This window comes from Drosophila novamexicana, unplaced genomic scaffold (assembly GCF_003285875.2).
Source record: "Drosophila novamexicana strain 15010-1031.04,08,12 unplaced genomic scaffold, DnovRS2.1 tig00000739-arrow-arrow-pilon, whole genome shotgun sequence".
Lineage (NCBI taxonomy): Eukaryota > Metazoa > Arthropoda > Insecta > Diptera > Drosophilidae > Drosophila > Drosophila novamexicana.
Window position 1 is genome coordinate 527,359 of NW_020824819.1, and position 24,807 is coordinate 552,165.

The 24,807-nt window shown below is 33.6% G+C and overlaps 1 protein-coding gene across 2 annotated transcripts in view; it reads right to left on the reverse strand.

Annotated features, from left to right (window-relative positions):
* Window positions 1-8,896: 8,896 nt before the first annotated feature.
* LOC115763405 (carbohydrate sulfotransferase 4) overlaps window positions 8,897-24,807 on the reverse strand; it is a 39,427-nt gene continuing 23,516 nt past the window's right edge. Inside the window, exons 2-4 of one of the 2 annotated variants that reach the window (XM_030705956.1) lie at window positions 10,516-10,698; window positions 9,711-9,912; window positions 8,897-9,633 (exon numbers count right to left, since the gene is read on the reverse strand). In XM_030705956.1, the coding sequence (XP_030561816.1) occupies window positions 9,502-9,633; window positions 9,711-9,912; window positions 10,516-10,698 (517 nt within the window). In that variant the 3' untranslated portion in view covers window positions 8,897-9,501. Of the gene's footprint in view, window positions 9,634-9,710; window positions 9,913-10,515; window positions 10,699-24,315; window positions 24,385-24,807 lie in introns of those variants that run through there. The other variant, XM_030705957.1, reaches the window with a different exon arrangement.

The window sequence follows — 24,807 nt, forward strand, 5'->3', positions numbered from 1 at the left end:
GCTTGTCTATATAAAAACACATACGTATGTTTATGTGTACATGCTTTTATGTTTTTACTCCTTTTGTATTCCCAATTAGTGCTGTCTGTGAGTCAATTTGTTATTTCTAATTAAAACAACAATATCAACAACAACTAGACCATGCATTTCCTTATTTTATTTTTGTTTTGCTGACCCTGTAACCATGCAAAATGGGTATATTGGTTTTGTTTATTCTTAAACGAGCAGAGGCCAGCTAGAAATATTCGACTGTCCATCTGTCTAATACGGATAAGATGTTTTCATCTATCTTCCCACACTTCCAGAAAAGTGCATTTAAATATGTAACAAAGGAGGCTTTAATTTGTATGTTAAGATGTTCAACTGATCAAGCAATAAGCTTAAAAGCTATTAAAGTTTTTTGGTCTGAGGAAGAGAAAATGTTTATGCAACGAATTCTAAGGCGACAAGTACTGGGTAACATTTAGTCGGTGACTCTCGACTGGAGCAGGCTTTTTTTTTGGCTGCTCTGCGTCTTGTTTGTGACTCTCTTTGCTGTCAGTTTAATTTGGTGGAAAATTGCAACAGGCAGGCTAATTAGGCTTCGGGCAAGATAAATTATTTGACCGCCAGGTGGCGCTGCCAATTGCCCTCCATACGCAGAGTTCAAATGCGGCCAGCAGCTTGGAATGTGGGCATAAAAGTGGGCGCAATGTCGAGCCTAACTGTGTTCACGCTCTTATTATTGTGTCTTCTGCGACTTGACATTATTTTTTTATTTTTTTTTTGTGTTTGTGCCCCAAATTTGTGGCATTGACATTCGCCGGAAGCCAAGGAAAAACATTTGCCGTCGGCTTCTTGTCGCCTCGTCGATTTGCTAATATATATATTTGTGGTATATCGTCTGGCATTTTGTGAATCGCACTTGATATTGATTGTTTTTTTTTTCATTTCTTTCTTATAGAGCCACTTGTGTATTTTATTTGGCAGGCCAGATCAATATAACGCGCATATTACGCATACGCAGCGTCAGCCGCAGGCGAATATTCAACAATTTTTGGGCGATTCAATTTAAACTTTCTGACAAGCCACTCAAATATGGAAAAATTGGGAAATAATTGATGGCAAAAGAGCATAAGATAATTCCCATGGGCAATTAGTAAAAATGTAATTTATATGAGTGCTAAAATATGCCTTTGAATTTAAACAGGCAATCGGATATTTATTTAAATTAGATGTATTTCATTTTTAGTTTACCTGAAACTAACTTTTTGACTAAAAATGCAACTTTTACAGGTATTTGAAATTGTAAACATTGAATTATCAATTGGCCTGTAAATACACTTTCTATTATTGCGAATGTTTGCATATATTATTTTCATTTTTTGTAAATCATACATTTTCTCACTACCTGTTGCACAAATAAATTATTTATTTAATTTTTGGCTTTTGAAAGCTTGGTAAATTCTGAACATTTTAAGCAGCTTTTGTGACGTTTGTGTCAAATTCGTTTAATTGCAAATTGCAAATTTATGCGCTTTACGTATTATAATTAATGCAATTTATGTTGCCTTATTGTTTTATGGCTTTAGCTGTTCATAAATTATTTACGGTCATTTCTAAGCACGGAAATGTGCGGCCGGATGCATAACCAGGCAACAATCGAGTGACAGATAGCAGGATATTCGCATGATAAACGACTGGATAAAACCGCTTGTGCGAGAAACGGACACTAAATTCGAATGGTAATATCTAAAATCTTATACTGCTTACGATTTACGGATTGACGTCATATCTAACTCGAATTTGTCTAAAAATAGTTGTTTATATTAAGGTCAAGGCACGCCCCAATTGCCGCACATCAATTAATAAACAACTGCAAACAGTTGCAAGTAACTTGGCTACAAAAACACTGAAAAACACTAACAATCCATTTTGCATACGAAATGTTGAATATCCTTCAACAAGCAGCAGCAATGCACTCTGGGCCAACCGAGGACTATAAAATGTCGTGCGGTCTGCAAATGCAATGTGCGAACACACCTGGGATAACGAGAAACTAAAACTAAAACTGAAACCTTGCTTTTAAGTATGAAAACTGCATCTGGTAAATGTGTTTCAATACAAAGTTTGGGTTGAATTTCATTTTATATTGAAAATTATTGTATTTAAAATATTTGCCAAAATTACAATGCAGACTATGAATTCCAATACATTATAATTTATAGAAGAAGATGTTTTTGCTTGTATTTTTTGAAGTCCTAAAGATCTCAGATATTTCGGAACTATTTTTTTTTGAGCAAATGTTTTCTCCTCTACCTTTTTATACCCTGAACCCATAAAAAATGGGTATAAGGGTATGTTTTACTTGTGCAAAATCCAAATATATGTAACAGGCAGAAGGAAGCAACTCCGACCGCATAAAGTATATATATTCTTGATCAGCATAAATAGCTGAGTCGATCTAGCCATGTCCGTCTGTCTGTCCGTCTGTCTGTCCGTCCGTACGTCCGTCCGTCAGTATGTATGAACGCAAGGATCTCAGAACCTATAAGAGCTAGAGAGTGAAATTTTAGATGTAGATGCTCCTAGCTCCCGCGCAGATCGAGTTTGTTGCCGATAATCGATAACTTACTCCATTTCCAAGCAATCGATAAAAATCGATATCGATATCCTGTTTTTTGGGAAATTTTAGTAAATAATAAGAGCTAGAGTCACAAACTTGACATATAGCTTCTAAAATAGAATATATATATGCATTTGACTAGAATCTTTTACTTGTTTTTATTATTATGATTATTAACGTTGTTAACAAATTATTGCAAACCAAATTGTTCTTTAAAATGTTACCCTTTTTCTAGGCTACCTCTCACCTAAATCGCTTTTTATTCAGCTAGACACAAATCTCTTCAATTAATTTATTACAGTCTTTTTCATTTGGAATGTGTGAAAAACAGTGCAATTGAATTATGTGCGACATGTGCTTTGAATGCGCATTTAATTAAATTGTTTACAACTTGGACTCACATGTTGTGCAGTTGCACATATTGCGCAAATTATTTGCCAACCATTTTATTTGTTGTATTATTTTCCCGCCCGCGGCTTTTGTTGATTAACCTGGTTAATGCGGCTAATTAAAAATAAAAAAGCGCAACTTTTTACAATTGTCTGGCTTAATGCCCAATGCAATTTATGGTGAAAAACACAAAAACACATTTCAGAATTCCAATTAATATCAATTATAAATAAGTTTCAAATTGGAGCGCTCATAAGTAGGCAATCATATTTTATGCAAGTCAAAAAATCCGTTTTAAATCGAAACAATACAAGCTTGAAATTCCAAATAAGTGAGCTATGAGTTGAGCCAGTTGCTTAAAAACGAGCTGGCTCTAACCATATTTCTGTTCAACTTATAAATCAACGTACAATTTCAGAATTAACAGACAACATTGATAAAACTATTCCAGATTTTATCAAACATATTTTAAATAAAACTCAGGCATCTTTAAATGATTTGAGCCCTGAAATATTTACTTAACTATATTTTTTCAACTTTTAGATAATTACTTTGCGATAAGACGGACTTCCCATTAATAAGAACTATTTATAATAATTGTACTGAGCTTTGCCAGCAATTCTGTTTCATTCCGACTCAGCTGACGCTTATGGCATATCATATGCTAATTTTTCATTTTTTAATGCACACCCACACCAACTGTCAACCTGCTGCCAATGGTAACAGATAATCAGCTAGTGCGTGTGTGTATTTGTGTGTGTGTGTGTGTGTGTGTGAATGTGTCTGTAGGCGTGCCAGTAAGCATATTCTGTTCGGTCTCGTGTCTTGTCATTTTCATCTAGCAGCTGCTTCCTTCCGCTTTCTATTAGCACTCGCCTTGTTATAAGACAACTACAGCAGGGATGCTGCCACGCCCATCGTGCGATAATAATAATTTATACTTATCAAATGGCACAAATCTTGATTCGAGTATATGAGCCTGAGCCCTGGATGCAGTCATAGTAATGATGTTTTCTTTTTGTTTGACAAGAAAATTTGTGCTTTGTGGCAATTCGTTGTAGAATGCAAATTTCTGGACAAAAAAGCGCACTGCAAGAGTGCTCGACCAGTATCAGGGTATCTGTAACCAGTTAATTTAAAGCTATATATAAACTTTTAATGCCTTTCATATGAGTTCTGACTACTTTTGCATGTCAGTTTTTCTGGTATTTTGCAGAAGCAATTGATCTATTTAGTATTCAAATAAGTAAAGGGTTATTCTTCTCATTATGTCCTGGCAGTTAAAACTATTTAGCAGAATGTTATATTTTTGACAGAAACAAATCCTGGGCGACTTTGCTTGATTTTGATAGTGCTTAAGTTATGCATTCCTTTTCGCCTCGATTCCTTTTTAACTTCTCTTCATCTTGATATTTTAAAATTCGTCTTGACCTATAATTTCGATTTAATTAAATAACAATCGTAAACTGATTGAAATTTTTAAAACTTGACAAGTTTTCTTATGTTCCATAAACCTTTTAAAGAACATGCATCTTCCTAAATTTTGTTGCACAAACAAACGTACAAATTCCCAATACATGGGTTTCCTATTTATTATTATTTTATTTTCTCTATAACCTTTAACCATGTATTTAAATCAAAAGGTGCACAAGAATTATATTATAAATTACCAATTAAAGAATATATTCTCTATTTTTTCGTGGCATTTGAATCTTCAAAAGGCTTTAATCGTGTGTCTGAATTATTTCAGCGCAAAGAACTTTTCGAACAAGTCGGATACAAGAACAAGTCAACACAAAGTATTTTCCTTTTAAAAGTAGTCAAATGTTTGAGAAGTACACAAGGACCCGAGCTCTTTAGACTGAAGGGTTGCCGTGCGAGGACAAACAAACGAGAACAAAAAATTGATTGACAATTATTGATATTTTATGAGCGTGGCCTAAAAGTCGTTAATGTAAATTTGATGTGGGCATTTAACTGGCATTAAAAAAAAAAGTAACAACAGACAGACAAAATGTCAATTATAATCAAAGTTTAACAATTGTTTTGCGATTATTAACATTTGCGATTACTTTTTGATTATTTCGATTTGAGTTTAAAATATAGCAAATATTGGGGCTGGGGCAGTATTAAGGCAAAACGTGTTTAAAAGCTATTTAATTTTGTTTCCAACTAACTCTCAAAAAGGATTTTCGGCTTCGAAATCTAAGCTGAGCGATTTTTATGGCCTTAGAAATATTTTATTTCAGGAAATGTATATCTGCTTTTAGGGCTCTTTTCCGAAATTTTTCTTGATCCGTCCGTGTGCTTTTTCGGTCCTCTCAGATCTTTCGATTTCTTTTTACAAATATTGCCCAGGCTTTTTCATTTATTCAACTGATCAAAAATAAAGCATAAGCATATGTAATAATTGAGACTTTATGGTGATTATATCATTGCAATATTATTATTTGGAACTATGTTAGAAAGTTTTCGTACATTCCTTGAACGTTGAAATAAGCGAACAGAACGCATATTTAAACCTTTGCACCTACGAAGGCTATATAATATGTTTAGTTTTTTTTTAAGCAACTATTTAAGACTTTTGCTTAAGAAAATCAGCTGAAAAGTTTTTTTTTTTCATTTTAGTTTAGCTTCAGTTTACAAATTCAAATAATATAAAGCTTCATATTAAAAATACAACTTTTTCTACACAATTTAAAATGTGAGCAAAATACTTAGAAGTAGATTTTCAAGAAATCATGTTTGACACAGTATAAATGTTTCTTGGAAATAATTGGTGAAATGGTAAATCTCTTATATTTTTCACGGAATTTAAAAAAATATTTTAAAAAGTGTGACCAAAGGTATAACAATAAACAGAGAAATATCTTTATATATTTTACAAAAATATAGTTAAAAATCGGATCAAAATTTCAATGAGGTCAAACTCACCTTTCTGTTTTTTTCTTTTTTGCCAGCTAATACGACAAATATATTAAATAGAAATTAGTTTAACGCGCGTTTACCGTTTACAGCGCGATGCGGCGAATTGATTAACGTGTTTTTTTTATCTCCTTATCAGCACTGGAATTGTAACTGTAACTGAAATTTGTCAGATTTGGGTGCAGACAAAAATTCGCTGACACTTTGACTCTGAAAAACACTCTCGAAAGACTGACGTAAAAAGTTCTTCAAAAACTTTTACAATTAAAGGGTTCACAATAATCGAGAAAAAGAGTTTTTTAAACAGATTTTTGTTTCTTTCTATTTTTTTTCCTCAATTAACTTTCACGAAACGCACAAAAAGAGCGATCAGAAATAACTGTTTTTATTTTATTTGAAAACTGTGTTCTTTAACCGTTAGTTGGCGAGAGCGCTGGTTGGGTTGACTGGTTCGACGCGCACGAAACGAATGCAGCGCCAACGACGAAGGCGACTTGTTTTATACGCGAACCGCAGCCGAACGTTCGTTCGCCTCGCTTGCCGCCGACTGTTTCAACTTCAACTGGTGTTCGTCGCTCCTGTTGCGCCTTCAATGAAAGCTATGCGCTAAGCCGGCATAGGCCAGCGTTGGTTCGTGTCCCGACTAAAATAAAAGCTCTTTCGCCACGCGCCCACGCAACAAAGCAGCGCAGCAGCGTATGCTGTGACGTCAGCGCGGCGAGGTCGTGTTGATTTAAAGCTGTGCTAGTTGCCTGCCATTCGCTGGCATTTGAATGTGTTGTTGTTGCTTTTATTGCTGTTGCTTCTTCTTAACCTACGCACACGCATTTGGTGGGCGGCGCTTAAATTTTGTGGTCACCTTTTCGGGCTTACCAACCGCAAGAGGGTTGATAACTAATAAAAAGAAACGGTAAATTGTTGCAGGCACATTTGATGTCAGTTTTTAGGCCAGTTTTTGTCTCAATCCAACTAGTTTTTCTTTGTTATTTTTGTGATGTGCTTATATGAGTTTATCCCCATGTCATTCGCCAAGCTGGCGATCAGATTTCATTTAACAGCTGCATTTACATTTCATATTTGACATTTCATTTAATCGCTTAAAATGTAAGCTAATCCCATACTGCAAATAGAACAAAAGAAAAATGGAAATGTGCCTCATTAAAAAAATATTACGCATACGCAGTGTGAAGTGTGGGCATTTCATTCAAACTTACTTCGTTGAAATTTATTGTAATGGTGTCCAACTTGAAGTCTGAAAAAAATCTTATAGTTTTAAATGTCTGAAAATATTATATATTTATATTTTACAAACTAATGGCGCTTAAATAATATCTAAAAACATATTAAGAAATAAATGTACACAAAAAATCGAACTGGTAATTAGCTCAATTTTTAGCAAATTTCGGCCGGCTGTCTTCAACATGGTTTTATCTTTTTTGCATTTAATAGTAGAAATAAAATGTTTGTTTGAAGATTTTAAATTCATTTTGTTCTCTTTCATAACTTTGAATTTGCATTTCATCTTTCAATGACTTTAGTTATGATTTATTTATTAGAGTTGTCAGTTTAACAACAACATTTTCAAGCACAATATCTGATTCTAAGTTATATCTTTAGGATTTGAGTTTCAAAATAAACCCAATGAAAGGTAACATTAAATAAAAATTAATGACGTTATAATATTTATTATTGAATGCATTGAAATAGGCAATTATTTAACTTTAATCCAACTGAAATTTAAAATCAGTTGATTTTTGAGAAATTTTGAAGAATATGGGTATTTTGAAAGACCTTACAACACAGATTAGAAAACTGGTCAAGTCACAAATATTAATAAAAATGTCAATGTTTACAAATATAACAATAATGTTTAAATATTAATGTTATTTAAACACTAACTAACTTACACAAAAAGCAAACATTTGTCATATTACAAAATCCACAGAAATTGGATCGTAAGCTGAAACGGTAATTGGTTCGTGCAAAATTTGCTGCTGGCTTCGAAAGCTTATGCAGCTTTTTGTGGTACGGTCATATGGTTGAGGCAAGCACAGTCGTGGCATAAATAATGTGTACACTCAATACTGGAACCACGAAACTCTTAGTTTAAATTCTGAAGCAAAATATAAATGTAAGGAATTTTACAAATTTTTTGCTAAAAGCACTTGTTCACTAATTTAAAATCATCCATTATGTTCTTAAAGCTTTGACCCTAGGATAGTATTATTTTTTACTTATACAATCAAAATTTAAACGATTGAATAATAAATAAAATATACATCTCACAAGTAAACAAAGTTATTAAAATACACTAAACTCTTCTAAAATGTTTGGTTTGCTCAACGTTAAGGTTTTGCAACATTGAGAATTGGACCAAATTTGGACTTGAACTCTGATTTTAAGAAAGAAAAAACACGCACAATTTATAAGGAATATTAAATGTTTTACTCTTTATTCGATTGCTAATTAGTTTTATTTATTTGTATTTATTATGCAAATATTGCCAAATTTGTTCATCAAATAATACAGTTTTCGTTTTAAATTCACTTAATTGCATTAAATTATGCACATTGCTGGGCTTTGTATGAAACATTTATTCGAAACGAGCTCAACTTAGTTTATAAACGACAAAAAATATTGTACACATTAATTACAATTAAATTACAACTAAATAACCGTAAATGTGTATGTATTTATTATTATTCAATTAATTATTCAAATAATTTACACTAAAACTTATGCTTAGGAGTCGAGTGCTCATTGCTTGTTCACGTTCTATAATACGATTATTTCGCTATGCCAAAATTCGCGTTCAAATTTGATATTTATTTTTCAATTTTGGTTTTGTTTTTTATTTTATATTGCGCATTTTATTAGCCAAAATTGTTTACAATTTTTTTTTTATAGTTTTTATGTTTAACATAATCTAAATATAATTTTATTACTGCTGATACGTTTTCTTTTGTTTAATTGCTAAATCACTGGATTTTTTCTATGCGTTTTTTTTTTAATTTTATTTTTATTGCATTTGATTTTTATGGTTTCCATAAGCAGAAAATTACAAAAGTTGTTTGCCTAAACAATTTACATAGGGATTTTTAATTTTGTTCAATGCCAGCCCGTGTTTTATGTATTATTTAGACTAAGTTCTAAATTATCAGTTATTTTTTTTGCTTAAGTGCTAAGCCTAAATTTATATATATATGTATATATATGTATATAAATGTGATATTCGATCTACACAAAATTCGCCAATTACTAAAATTATGCATTTATCGTAAACGTATATGTATTGTATATATGTGTATATAGTATATCGTATGTGGTATATCATTAACTATTGCTCAGTAAGTGTGTTTTGCGTGTTAAGCAACAACAAAAAAATTAAATCAACATAATGTGCCAGCTATATAAATCGACTCTTGCTTTTCAGTTAACATAGTTAATGCTTCATTTTTTCTCTATATAATTTGTTTGTTTTCTATTTTTTTTTTTGCTCGCTCAACACGACGATATCACAACAAAATGTACCAAGTAGAAGAATTAGTTATCGTTATCGGTTATCGATAGCCACAATCGATTCACGTAAACGGCGGCGGCAGCACAATCGGATCGAAGCTCTGTTGCAGCATGGAAAAATTACTAAAGTTCGCCATGCGACGGTATCCCCACAGATCCATGGCCTCTACGCACACATCCTGAATTTGTTTGATCTGTCCGTCGTAGGAATAAGGATAAAAAAAAAACATTCAAACCGATTTCATTCAAATAGTATAATAGTAGCACTCACCTCATCTGCCCGTAGATCCTGCTTCCAGTGAAAGGGCGCCGATCTGGAATCGCGATATGTGGAACTAACGCCGCCTTTGTTCTCCTTGGTGTGCGTATCCAAAAACTCCTCGACGGCGGGATCAAAGGGCAAGCCGTAGAACTGTAAAATGTCCTGGGTCACATCATAGGGATTCAGCGACAGATCCTCATAACGCAAGGTTCTATACCAATAGGAATAGTAAACCGAAAATAAATAAATAAATATGCATACGTTTCATATACGGGGACGACCCGAAGTCTCTTCCAACCCTATTTTAAATCTCGATGAAGAAGATTTCTCGTTGGCCTGAGTACCTAGTCACGAGATTTGGTCAAACACACCCTCTAAAAAAATAAACCAATGCGTATTCATATTTTGAGAATTTTGGTCCATTTGTTTAATCAAAGTGTATTTTACAAAGTCTCTAGTCAAATATTGGTAATCAAAACCCCCAAAACTATTCGGCCACAATGATGACAACTGTTTATCAATAATAATCAAATTGTTGCTAGTTTTTGATTTATTAAATTGATCCATGGTTTATATAGGCTAAACAATTGAATCGTTTGCTGGTCCGGAAACAGAAAATAAATCAGTCAACGTTCTGTGTCAACGACGAATTATTTAATAGATTAACAAACTAAATGAACCCAAAAATGTTTAAATGTTCGGTCTTAAACTCATTTCTAACGGTTTTTATTGTAATTAGTTTATTAAGGATTTCATTTATTATTGGCTTAAGAAGCATTCAAATCAAAGTTTAAATAATTAATGGATAACTCACCTGAAACGACCCGGATACACCTTGAGCAGCTTATCGGCCGTCTTGTAGTCATCCACCAGATCCTGACAGACCAGAGCTGGATCCTCGCAATCCTCATTGCCGCCGCACCAGATGCGATGGCGACGCGATTGCATGGTGCCCCGCGGATCCCGCACCAGCAGCACAATACGCACATTGGATAGACTGCAATTAAATAGATGCGAGTGTTATGAATATGATAAGTACACTTGCAGCTATTATATCTGGCGTAATAGTTGCGCATAGAGCGTGAAGTTCGCTGTGCCATAACAATGGCTGGACCCACTTTAAAATGGCATTCAATTAAATTTAATTAAACTCATCAGCTATGAGTCATAATTAGCATTTAATAATAGCTAGCCAATTTGATAATTGTATTTTTGAATATTATTAAATATCATCCAAATAATAAAATGTCCATTCCTAAATGCTTGACAATGAGTGAAGTTATGAATGCCAATGATTTTAAAACATTTAATTATAATGTGATAAAAAATGAAAAATTAGTTTCTTTTCAACGCCAAAAAATACGTCTACTTTAAATTATATTTTTTAACATTATTTCCAGTTCATAAAAGTGAATTAAGACTAATAAATTTAAAGGTTTTTGAAAGTTTTTTTATTATTGTTGTCTAAGAAACTTTAAAACTTAATAGCTCCTTTTCAATTTTTGTTATTATTATTATTAATTGGGCTACTTGGCTTTTATAAAGCACTGACAACAAACGACAGCATTTTCCCAAGATGCATTTGGTTATACATCTGTAAAGAATGAGTAGGTTTAATACTGTTCGTTTATATTATCTGCAGCTCACTCAATTATCAGAACCGTTCAAATTGTCAATGCTTCTTCATCACATCACATCATCATTATTATTATCGTTGTTATCATCATTATCGCCATAATAATCGACAGTAACCACAGCAAAGCAAACTGCAACTGTAGCAGTTAAGCCCCCTACGGAGCCCACAATACTAATGAGTTTGTGGTAGTTGTAGTAGAACTGTCAACCAGTAAACAAACATTCATAGATATAAATGTATCTCGACGTGCACACACATACACAGACACAGAGATACATATTCAAATTTGCCAAGCAAATAGTCGGAAACACGAAATGCGTTCAAAAATAGGCTTTAAGCGCAAGAGTCAAAAGCATCTTTTGGGCCAAGTAATATTAATAATATCTATTGAGGCTTGTTATACCATATAAGTAAAGATTTGAGGGGTTTTTGTTTTTTAAATTTCAAAATATATATATCCTAAACTGCATAACAATTTCTCTTCGTTTTGGTTTTTATACCCTGAACCCATTAAAAATGGGTATAAGGGTATATTGTATTTGTGCAAAATCCAAATGTATGTAATAGGCAGAAGGAAGCATCTCCGACCCCATAAAGTATATATATTCTTGATCAGCATCAATAGCCGAGTCGATCTACCCATGTCCGTCTGTCTGTCCATCCGTCCGTCCGTCCGTATGTATGAACGCAAGGATCTCAGAACCTATAAGAGCTAGAGACTTGAAATTTTAGATGTAGGTGCTCCTAGTTCCCGCGCAGATCGAGTTTATTTCCGATAATCGATAACCTACTCCGTTTCCAAGCAATCGATAAAAATCGATATCGATATCCTGTTTTTTGGGCAATTTTGGTAAATAATAAGAGCTAGAGTCACCAAACTTGACATATAGCTTCTAAAATAGAATATATATATGCATTTGATGTTGGAAGAAGAGGGTTCAGGGTATCCCCTTGTCGGGAGCTCCCGACTAGAACCTCTTACTTGTTATAATAGCTCAAGGCTGGAAAAGCTATCGATAATTTTACTGATAGAATTCTCAGTATTTTGTGTAATACACCTAATGTGACTTGTTTTTTAATAGAGGGTATACAAATCGAATGTCATTGAATTGAAATTTTGTGCAAACGTGATACGCTTGTTGACACAATATAATGAAATTTTCAAGCGTTTCTAGCAGAAACGATAATATTGTGCTCGCATCAGTAAGTTATGCATAAAGTAGTGCAAAGTAGCCTGCAAATAGAGAGATACTTGGATACTAGCTTTCCTTATAGAGCAAAAAAGTGACTGCTGAAATTGTTGACAGGGAAAGCCACAAGGCGTGCAAAAATAATAACAGTAACAGTTAACAATAACAGTCACAGTGGAGAACAGCTGCAGAAATACGCAAAGAGCTAAAATCATACAAAAAATTGCACAAAGCCGCAAAGCGAATTGCGCAAAATACGCGCAGCAAATTGAAATGCCAAAGAAAAAGAGGCAAAAAGTCATTTGCATATTGATATAAGCCAACCGATGGGACCCAGCCAAAGGCAACAAAGTAAAGTAAAATAAACAAAGATGATCGAAGTTGAAGCTCTAATATCAGCACATTTGCCAATTGTGTAAGCTTTGTAAGCGGTTTTAGATACAATTGGACTATTTTAATTTTTCTTCTTCCAATTTACATTTGAGTTTCTGCCAGTAAAAATGAATGTGTTTCACAAGAATATGTTAGATAGTTTAATTAGCTTTGCAAATTATTCTGTGTACAAATATGTCTAAGCACTTTATTTTATAGACCTTTCCCTCTCTTCCATGTTCTTTTTTTATTAATTGTTATAATTGAACCTATCTATCGTTCCATTAACTGAATAGATTTTTCACTGGAATAAAAGCCACCTTCAATTATTTCTATTATCCACAAAACTAAGTGTTTCACAGTAAATGTATTGCATACAATCTGTTTAGCCGGATTATTCGTTTATTCGTTGTGAGTCCTGTCCGAAGCATCATGAATTATCGAGGTTTTATGTACACACATTTTATTATATTTGCGAACTTTGTACAGTAAAGTGAGATATTACCCAATAATTTAACATCCCCATCGTTCTGAGCCTTCCTTGTTGCTTAACAACCAAATCTACGGCCATAAAATTGCCAATAAGCTGATCATATGTAATCTTATAAAAATATATATTAGTATATAACACAAGTATTCATATAAATGTTTAGACATTGACATCTGATGGGTATGCTTGGCATATTATATATATATTTTTGACAGCTGCTCAACAATTTTTTTGCATTTCGGTTGAATTGAATTTATGTTTAATTACATTCCATTTCATTTCTAATTTATGCCCAAGAGCACTTTGTGAGCTCCAAGTGCCGACTCGACTTCCACTCAATATTTAAGCACATAACATATACACATATACATATATGAATATACCTTTATATATTTTGTGCACCCACAATATTTGCTTTAATTTCACTTTTTGAAAGTTATTTACCTGAGATTGTTTGCTTTTTGAGTAATTATTATACAATAGTTGCTATAAATATACATAAATATTGTTATATAAGCTAAATAATTATTATACCCAAAAGATGCTTGAACTACATTGCCTTGCGGTATACATTTTTATCTAGTAGAGCCAGAGCAAAAGTTACTTTGAAAATAATCACGATGATATAATAAATGTAATCATATTGGTCTTTTATTATTTAACAAAATTTATTGAAGTTACTTGAACACATATTCAAATCAATCTTTCATACCAAAAATATAATAGAAACTGAATTTCATGGTAAACATATTGAAATAAAATTAATATGTAAATCAAATTGAATATACATTAAATTGCACATTATTAAATAGATTCCATTTGAGGCGTAAACAACTATTATTTACTTATAGAGAACAAATCAATTCACACTTCATTGAATTTTATATAAAACATCAAATATTGGAGATGCCATTGAAACCAACGAATAAAATTATATTACATTTCGTACATTCAGTTTTCAGAAATTTTTTGCTGCATATTTCAGGCTAGCATCAAAGTCATGTAAAAAATTTCAATTCATCTCTGTTGCAATATACAACAAATTGCGCATACGCTCTGTTGACCAAAGGCTCGCTCGCCATTTGTATGTGTGTGTGTGCTTCCTGTGTGTGTGTTGGCTTATTTATACTTATAAATATGCATAATTGTCGCGTGCGAGTAAGCAAAAAACGAATGTTGGAAACGCTATAATATATGTTCACGAGAAAGAGCGCAATGAAAATTTTCAGCCATGAGAAAACAAAAAATTATTTGTTTAAGTGCGGAAAACATAAGAAAAAGCACGCCAAAGAGAAAAGGAGAATGAAATTAAAAAGCCTGTGGACAGAGTTAAAATAGCCAAAGGCAGACACAGCAAAAGAAATTAAAAATTCAGCACGCGTCGCAATTACCCAACAAAATTACGCGAAGTAACAAAAAAAATTAAATTTGAAAATTGGTTAGAATAAACAATGTCCAAATTATGCACTCTGTTAAATGTGTAATTCAAACAATACGGAAAATCTTGCCTGTTCTTCAATTTGACTATTGAATGAAAGAAATTCGAATGGCCGTAAATTTGTAGCTTTAATTTCCACAGCACTTTCACAAGGGCCAGACACGCCTCCTGCTCGCAGACAATTAATCAACATTATCAGCTTATGTCAGACGAACCCATGAAAGCCCCAAAAAAAATTGGGGAACAGCTGCACGCATGAAATTTTACCGCTAATCCAGTTTAATGCTAATTACCCATGTAAAAAGCGGCACAGCCAATATCCTGACAAAGCCAGCAAAAACCTCGCATTTGCCTTTGTGTTAACAAATTGGATTGTTAATATTTCTAGTGCGCGACTACGAAATGATCTGTAAACAGCACTAGCATACTTTTATATCTTAAAACAAATTCTTATTCATTTTTAAATATGTATAATTTAGTAAAATATATATTTCAATCAGAATTTCATTACTTTATTTAATTAAATAACTTTAGTTAAAATAAATTACTTAGGTTATTGGAATAGCGTATTGTGTTATTTATTTAGACCCATATAGATCTAGGCAGGGACTCGTGTTTATTTTATGGATTGTCTCAGCCGAACGTTAACTAAAGTTACTAAAAATCAATTATTTTCTATTCTGATAAGATACAAAAAATAATAAGAAAAAAGGCATTCACTTGATAGCTAAATATCTTTTAAATATGCTTTCTGTCAGCTATCACATTTTAGACGCAGACTATCAAGGGGCTATTAAAGGTCTAAAAAATAAATTTAAAAAATTAATTTTCCTTTTAAATAGTATTGGTGTATAAGCAAATAGATTTCTTAATACAATAATTAATGTCATCAAGAGTTTAGGCACAAATCTACTAGGAAAAAGGTTCCTTAAGATTTTTGACTGCAGTAAAATCAAAATTGTATTCAAATATCATTCTGATAAAAGAAATTTAAATTTAATTTTTTACAGCAGTTTTATCCATGTTGGTAAAGTTCTTATAATGATATAAATGTTTTAACATTTTTACAAATATAATTTATTTGTTTTTCCTAATGTCGTGCTTAAATTTAAATTCTTTTAAATTCTTCTACCATTAATTTTTTTCGAATAAAATTAGTTTTTTTAGGTTAAATGCGTTTGAAAAGTGTTCTGGCATCTGTTGGACTTTTTAATGCTATCTACTCATACCCTTTTAAATTTTTTTTTCTCTTCAGGTACATAAGTCTCTTTGTTAAGCTCCCAAGCTGCCCTCAAATTGTAACAAAATAAAAAATGAGTTTAAGCTGAACCCCTCGCAGCATATATGCTATCAAATGTGTCCGTCCAAGAAATGTTCCATTGGGTCACGCAAATGTATGTCATTCATTAGGAAAGACATCTATAGATATGTAGACGGATGAGTTATGGTTGTGTTATAGAAATAAGTGTGGAGAGCTCTGCTAATGACCAGGCGCGTTTTGTCTATCGATTGGTGGATCGGTTCATATGCGAGGTTCAAGGCCTCAAGCAACACGTGAGCCAAACAACAGAAATAGCTTAACCACTTTTGCTTTTATACGATTTTGTGAGCCGTCACAAAAGTTATGTAAATATGTGGCTAACGCACGTACATATACATTTACATATGTGTGTGAAATGTGCCTCTTTTAGTCATATTATGGCGCATTATATTGATAAATCATTAGGCATTAGCGTTTATTAGAGCTGACCCAAAAACAACAAAATAAAACAAACAGCGCAAAGTTAGTTCTAGTTCAGCTAACTGTAAACATTCTTTAAATATATAGTATATATCTTTAGCTTGGAGGAATACCCCATCAGCACATTCGAAATGTATCTTTCGCTATTGATTGCTTTTAGTTTATGTTTTTAAATAGCTTTGCGCTGTTGTTTTTTTTTTTTTTTTTTGTGTTCTTTTTTCTTGCAAATTTTTGTTTGCCTTTTGATCTTGGCAACTATGTCAAAATGCCGCAAACTGCCGCAGCAAAAAAACAAAAAACACAAACAAATTATACGAAAAAAAACAAAAAACAAAAAAGCGCGTCCAAAATTTGTGACGGCTTTGTATGAATCAGACACGTAGATAGTTTTTGGGGGCCAACACAGATTTTCAGCGCGTTTTTCATGCGGTGCCGCAACGTCGGCCAATGGGTCAACACTGCAATGGAGCAGCAAGACGAGGGGGGATGGTCTCTAGCGGGGTAGCCAAAAACACACAAATTGAATATTCGTTAGTTTTTGCTTAGCCAGCGAATTTGGACTTACATATACCATATACCAATGGGTAAATATATAAGCAATGCTACTAATAAATATATATTCATATTTATTTTAGTTTTTAGCCTCCGAAGAGGCAAGAAAATTAACCGAATTTGATGACGAAATCAATAAAGAATTCGTGTTGGCATTAACGGCAACCTGCATTCTTTTTAAAATATAATTTTTAATTGCCATTCTAGACAACATCAAACTCCAACACACACACACGTCAACAATAAGTCTAACATAGCACTTCATCTTATTTTTTAATAAAATCAGATAGCATTTTATCAATTTTAAGTATTCTATTGATGGCTGGCAATTTGCCTATAAATGAAATAATTGGAATAAAGTTATATTCTGACCAATAAACATTTATTTCGTTTATCTTTTAAATATCTTATTAAATGCCTGATTTTAAAAGGATTTAAAATGTTTTTTATACCAAACGATATTTTCTTGATTTCATTGAACCACACAATTTATAAACATTAATAAAAATTTTCTTTAAGTCATATAGAATATAAAAATATGCTTTTATATTTATTTTGTGCTCATAAATTTATAATCTTTATGCGCTTTTTAACTCGTATGCATATATATTACAATGTCCAAATAATTTTTCACAGTGCCATTATTGTACAATTTTAAATCATCTTGACTTATTACCAACAAGTGTTAAAAACCATATTCATACATATACCCAGAGGCTGCTGACGTTGTTTAAATAAAAACTAATTGCGCACATTAAATGGAATTCAGGCAGCGCATAAATAACAATTAAAAACAGATGGACTATATTGGCCTAAAAATTAGCATTTATTCGTATAATGATGTGTGTGTAGCAAAACTGGCCCGTGGCCGTCGAATAAATAAACACAATTACCACATATAAACAAATAATAATCAATTGTGTTTACAAATAAAATTACATTCACTTTAAAACGCAATATATTAACTTTTTAACGCAAAACTAGTGGCATGAATATAAATTGTTCAAATTTAATTAATAACAAATTTTTATACATATTTTATTTATTTAAATAATGTACATTTTAAATCCACAACAAACTGAAAGCAGATATAAAAACTTTAATAATAACGCGCGAAATTTATCGATTTAACAATTGACTGACGAAAACAAATCGCAAACACGTAGCATTCCCTCTCTATAAGAACTTGGCCCATATATCTGAGTAATAGCCGTTTTTGTAACGCCCACCAAAAATATGCAGAATGCAGAATATACTCGAGCAACAAGAAACAAAGAAAACACAGAGAATAAACGAACCACAAGCATGCAACATTTTAAAAACGACAATGCTAAATGAAGTTGTGGCGCCCAACGTAGGGGCGCACAATAGAAATTCCACAAAAGTGCTTCATATTTGCAACTGGCCCAAGTTTTACTTAGCAGAAACATGCTAAAAACTAAAAGCTAAATTTAATTTCCAAATAGAGGCGAAAGAGTCGAAAACGTGTATCATGAAAGTCTGTGGCGCCCAACGAGGGGCGATACGAATCAGCGCACAATAGCCGCAACAGGCTAATCACTTTTTCCAGTTAAAGGCAAACTTAATTTCCACATGAACCATATTAAATAGTGAAAGGGTAAAGGAAAAAAACAGGAATGCATTTCGCCCCATTTTAGGAGCTGTCCGAATGTAATTTTAACTAGTTATCTACCCCATGACATGTAAGACAGGACTGAGGTCATAAAAGGGAAACACATACGCTCCAATCATGCAGTTGCATGCAAAATTTAGTAAAACATGTAAAATGCATTATTGCAATGTGTTGTATGGAGCTCCCACTCTTGCAATCTCATTGTTGGCTTTTGGGTCAAGGGTTTTTTTGGTGAGTTTTCTGTAATGACAGCTGCTGTTAATGCGCCAGTTGGCTGTACAAATGTGAGTTGGATGTGTCCAAATAAAAATAAAATTAGTTATTTAGAACAGTGAGTTGTGAAATTTCAGAAGGAAAGTTATTTTATAATTGGAAAAAGCAAGCAGAGCTTTAATAATTTTAAATTAAATTTTTGACTTGAAGTCACGCAAGTTCTAAACACCCCGCTTTGGGCATTAGACCCTAACATAGGCCTAGCTTCTATGACATTGTGGATTGCACCTTGAACTTGAATAAACCTAATTCACGCATACTAGCGCAATAAACTCTGGCGTATAGACAAAAATGGTAAATTGCGTGACGCTAATAACAGTTTACAGTACTTGAGCCAAGCTAAACCGAAACTTTGCGGGCCTTTCTATGGCAGGGCAATTCCCAAACTGGGTCAGAGTTACTGGAAAGTACCAGAGCGTTTGATCAATTTCAAATTGTAAACAGCAGGCAACGAGGGCCACACACAAAATGCGAAATGAAATCAATGTGAAAAATTGCCGGTAAATGCAAACAACGGCAAATGTCAATCAAAGTCAACTGGGGATGCGACGCCGACAACGACGACGACGACGAACCAAGTTGAGTGGCAAAAGAGAAAGGCAGAAAGTCGGAAAGTCTGAAAGTCAGGGAATGACAATAGACAAAGCGCACATAAAAAAAAAACTGGGCGGCGGATACACTGAACGAGGGAGGTCAGGTTCGCTGCAATAAAGCAATGCAAGTTTTTCCTGCAAGCATTTCTTTTCCAACATTTTATTTTTGGCGCCTTGACACATGAAGCCCCCTTGAGGAGGCAGCAACAGCAGCCGAGGTGCAAAAGCCTCTTGGAAACTTCATTAATAACAAACTAAGCGACTCTCTAATGACGTGAAAATATACATATGACAAGGCAATGCCCGCACGTTCGTCCAGACGAAATAAACAACAACAGCCGCAGAGCAGCGCGTGGATGGGCCATGCTCTGCACCCGGAACATAGCCGAGTTTGACCGATGCCAGGTCCGACCCACGGGGAGGGCAACAATTGAAACGCCGCTCTTATTGTCTGCTGAGATTTTACCGGCAGTATTTTCAATACCCTTTCCAAGGGTTTGACAATTGTATAACGCATTATGCTGTCGAGTGTATATTTCTGATGAGCATCGGACGACACAGTCTATCTACGGATAGGATACATCTACAGATGACCATGTAGCTTCTATAAATGTATCTTCCATAATTGTAATTGTTTTTAATTTAATAGATTTTTTTCTGTGCTTGGCCAGCTAATTTTTAATGCACATTTTTTAACAAATTAATACAGCAACATTACTAAACAGTAAAAAGTATATCTTTTCTTTTGCTTAAAACAGCTTATTTTCATTTTATTCAAATTGGATAAACGTGCGACTATAAAAACTACATATTTTTTTAAAATATGAATCTTTTAATATCTACCATTTTTTTTTCATTTCTGCTAATAACTCATTTAACCAAATATATCGTTATACAACACTCATTTTGACTTTGGATAACTAAGTCGCTTACCAATATTTGAGTATAAATAAATAACCTGCCTGCTAGAGTATCTGTCCTTCGTGCTGTCCAAAGATCAGCTCTTTCTTTGCACTTTTTTCCCTCATCTCTTTTTGTGTGCACAACGTATGAAATTTATGGTGTTCGTGCATTTGACATGAAGCCTTTAGGGCCACGCTTTTGATAGGCTACCCAACGCATACCGAACCGCACCGAATCTGGGATCTATGTGTGTTTACTCAGTGTTGTTGTTGGGTTTTTTTTTTTTTTTTTTTTTTTGGTTGGCAGCTGATGATGCCACGAGAAAGACAGCCAGTATCAGGCAATTTGGCTGACATGTGAAATTATTATAGAGCAAAGACTTATTGTGGGCGCTAGCAGTACATAAATTAGCCAAAGGCATAAAGGAGCAGCTCACATTTATGGAGAAAGATGAATGGTAGCCTGGCTCAGAATAGGAGCAAGCCAATGAGTACTTTGATGATACTATCTCGAATAGTTACGAGCTTTGGCATCACATAATTATATCTAGGTGTACTAATTGATAATTGATTTCTTTAGACTTGTATTTGATCTCTCCTTGTTTGGCAAAGGCTTGTTTAAGTATAATTCACAGCTTGACAGTTGTTTATTACTTTACTCCTTTAACTGCTTGACAAATATATATTATGTAGATTAAATATTAACATGCTGATTGACTAACGAGAGTAGAAATAATTAAAATTCAGCTTGATTTTCTAGCATAAAGCAGATAAAAGAACAATGTACGTTTTAGTTAAAACAATTTACCTATTTAAAACTATTCACTTCTATTATTTTTATATAAGTACGCAAGTCATTAAACGTTGCTTCCTGCATCCACTTGACTTGACTTGATGCGCGTGTAATTGAATTTTGCACTTTGTCGAAATTTGACCCAGAATAGTTTGGACGAAATCAATAGGATGCGGACGCTAATAGTCGATTGAAATTTATGTGGGGTACTCTAAACTTTAATTACAACGATATTTTAGATACAAATATTGCATAACAATGAATTTAATATTGAGTTTGAATATATCAAAGTTAAATTATATTTCCGAAAATTCAAATAGAATAAACATTAAAATATATTTATTAAATTAATATGAAAGTTACTATACGTTGTGCAACACTGTAACTATGTGAAAATAAAGCTGACATACAAGTTTTTATCGTTTTTCAACACTAAACTAATATCGCATTGGGACCATATTTGTCTATTACGAACTTAAGCAATCCAAAAAACTGTTCAAATATATATTTTAAGAAATAGTAGCCCTTATCATGTTAGCCAGCCCTAAAAAATTCCCCAGTCACAGTCGTGGGCCAAGCGAAGCAAGAGGCAGCATCTTAAGGTTTCCCCTACTTTGCGCTCATTTGTTGACTTTTCAGCATTTCTAGTGCTGACTGAGCTACTTAATGACTTATCGCCATCATTATGCCTCGCTGGCTGCCTTTTGGGCTGCCCGAGAATTGCGGCCAGAGTTAAGAAAGCGTAAAGTGAAAGATACTCGAGTGGCAAAGAGATGCCAGCCAAGTGCAATGCTAGCTGCAGCCTCCGCAGTCTTATTCAGCCTCCTGCTGTCGCTTGACTAAGTGACATTCGGATGGGCAGCCCATAACACTTTCAGCCTGAACTATGCGTCACCCACATAAATTCAGGCTGCGCTCAGGCCAAACCTTTCTCTTTGCTTGCACAACCAAAATGCAATTAAATGTAGTCAAAAAAAAAATACGTGAACATATAACGAGTTAACTTGGAATTGAGCGAAACTTAGATACACTTCAAAACATGTATATGTTAAAATTCAAATAGTTCGAAATAGTTGAAAAGCTTTAGAATATATCACACATATTGAAGATATATTGTCCAGGTTTCAAAAACATTGAAAGGAATGCAATAAAGAATTCTCTATAAATATTTTAAAATAAAGATTCAATTTAAATCATCTATACAGTTCTGTATATAATAATGAAATATTAAAATACATATAGCTGATAGATAGCTGATGTTAATTGCCAATTAAATATTCGGAAAAACTTTGAGTTCGTTTTCCTGTTCAGATTGTAAAAGTTTTTTCGATTGGCTATTAAATATCAAAACTAATTGGTACATCCAAAGTTTGCGAGGGAGTGAATTTAGTTAAAACTATTTACAAGCTGCAACACAAAGGTAATTAAATGCATCGCCAGGGTATCAGAAAAACCAGTTATGCTTGCCCAAAGGAGACTGCCTGCTGCCTGAACGGAGACCTGGGCTGGGACTGCGGCGGCAGCTGTTGTTGCCGGAACGGGGACTTCAATGTCGCCCAAGGCAATAACAATAATGCCGCCGCCATTCAAAATCCAATAATATGTATAACCAATGCCGCACCTTTTGGGTGTCACCGAGGGTGCGGGGGATGTCCGCCTGGGTTGGTAATGCAGCTGCCATCCATTTTATTGTCATGTAAATGCAATTTATGTGTTGCCCCCGGCCTCGGCACGTTACACACTTCCCCACCTCAATCTTTCTTTCACTCTTTCTCTCTTCTCACTTGGTCGCTTTGTTAGCTTTTAACCAAATTGCTCCACTTGCAATCGCTGGGCTAAGCGGGGCGTGGCAGAGGCAGCCAATTGGTTCCTTGCCGCACCCAACAACATTTTGACACTTCATTTCACTTAAGTTGCAATTTTTATTTGCCAGCTCGTCTTGTGTACTTAGATCGCTTCCGTTTTGCTCTGTTGTGCCACGCCCATTCCCAGAGGTTGAGATTTACTTATTTATAAAATGAGCAGCAACATTTTTCTAGCCTTTTACCCACTGCGATTTGAATTGTACGTGAACTGGGCGTAATATTCGGTGAGATAACAAATTTGATATACTTATCAGAAAGCAAAGCTTCTTTCAAATAAAAAAATAAGCTTTTTATAATGTTTTTATTTTAGTTTTAATAAACTCATATCAACTTTTGCGCTACTCTGAAGTAGTAAACTAAACTAATTTCGTTAAAAGAAAAGCTGTGCAAGTCAGGAGGACAAGAGAGGTATATTGGATTTAACTCTTTGAGAATTACAACAAAGACTATAAAAAAATATTTATATTGTCTTTCCTCTAATCTTAGTGAATGAAAATTTTCTATGTTATCTGAATTTACGTGTTTTCTTTGACGATTTGTTCAACCATCTTTGACTATAAATTTTTCAGTTGTTTTTGACATTTACCAGATAACAACTAGAATTGTGATATGCCTAAATTCATTCTACAGATTACACTTTGTCAAGAATAAACTTTTAATTGAATAAATTAGGCACTTTTGTTAAAAATTAGTGTTATTATTTATTGGGGGCCTTTTCTAACATTTTAAGCATATATGCTAGAGTGAATTTTTATTGGGCTAATGCTAATGAGGTCTATAAAACGATTTAGATATGGATTAAAATGACTTCTGTTTAATTCAAAATTAAAAAAAAAAAAGATAATACCTTTGCCTAAGCTTGGAAATATCATTTTCTTCTTTTAATTAAGAGCAGAAGGAAAGTGTATATATAAGTATATAAATATATATATATATATAGTATATAGTTATTCAAATCTCTAGGCTAACAAAACTTAAAGACCCAAGGACCCAGGCTACTGAAAAAAGAAGAACTCAGTTTAAATTCTAGATTGCTTAAATAAACCTCTATTTTAGCCAATGCTATTTAAAAATAAATTATTAAAAATGAATCTTTGGGCATTCATAGCACTATATTATTAGAAAATATATTACTTGTTTCTTCACAGATTTCCGCCGCTTCTAGTAGTATGAATATCTTTTTTTATGATTACCGATGTACATACCTGTAAGAAAAGAACAGATAATATTATGTTAATAAAATATTATACAATGCATACGAATCGATTTCAATAACAGCACAACCCGCACAAGAATATTCGCATAAGTATAAACAGCAGAAGGCAATTACGAGTTGCATCAATTCAAATGACGCCCACAAATGAATTAAAAACAATCATAAATTTAAAATGCAAGGTCTTGCAAAAAATGTTTCGAATTCAATGCGCACGTACCGACTGCCCACATGCACGGACTGCATCTGCATCTGCATCAGCATCTGCATCTGGGCGAATCTCTCGTGCCTGGTCGGCCAAAGTGCGGCGACCGGAGCTAGTTGTTTATGGAGTTGCAACCTGGCGAAAGGGTAGCACGTCGCGCGCGCTGCACGTTGCATTATTTGGAGCGAGGCTGGCAATAAATTGCAGGGC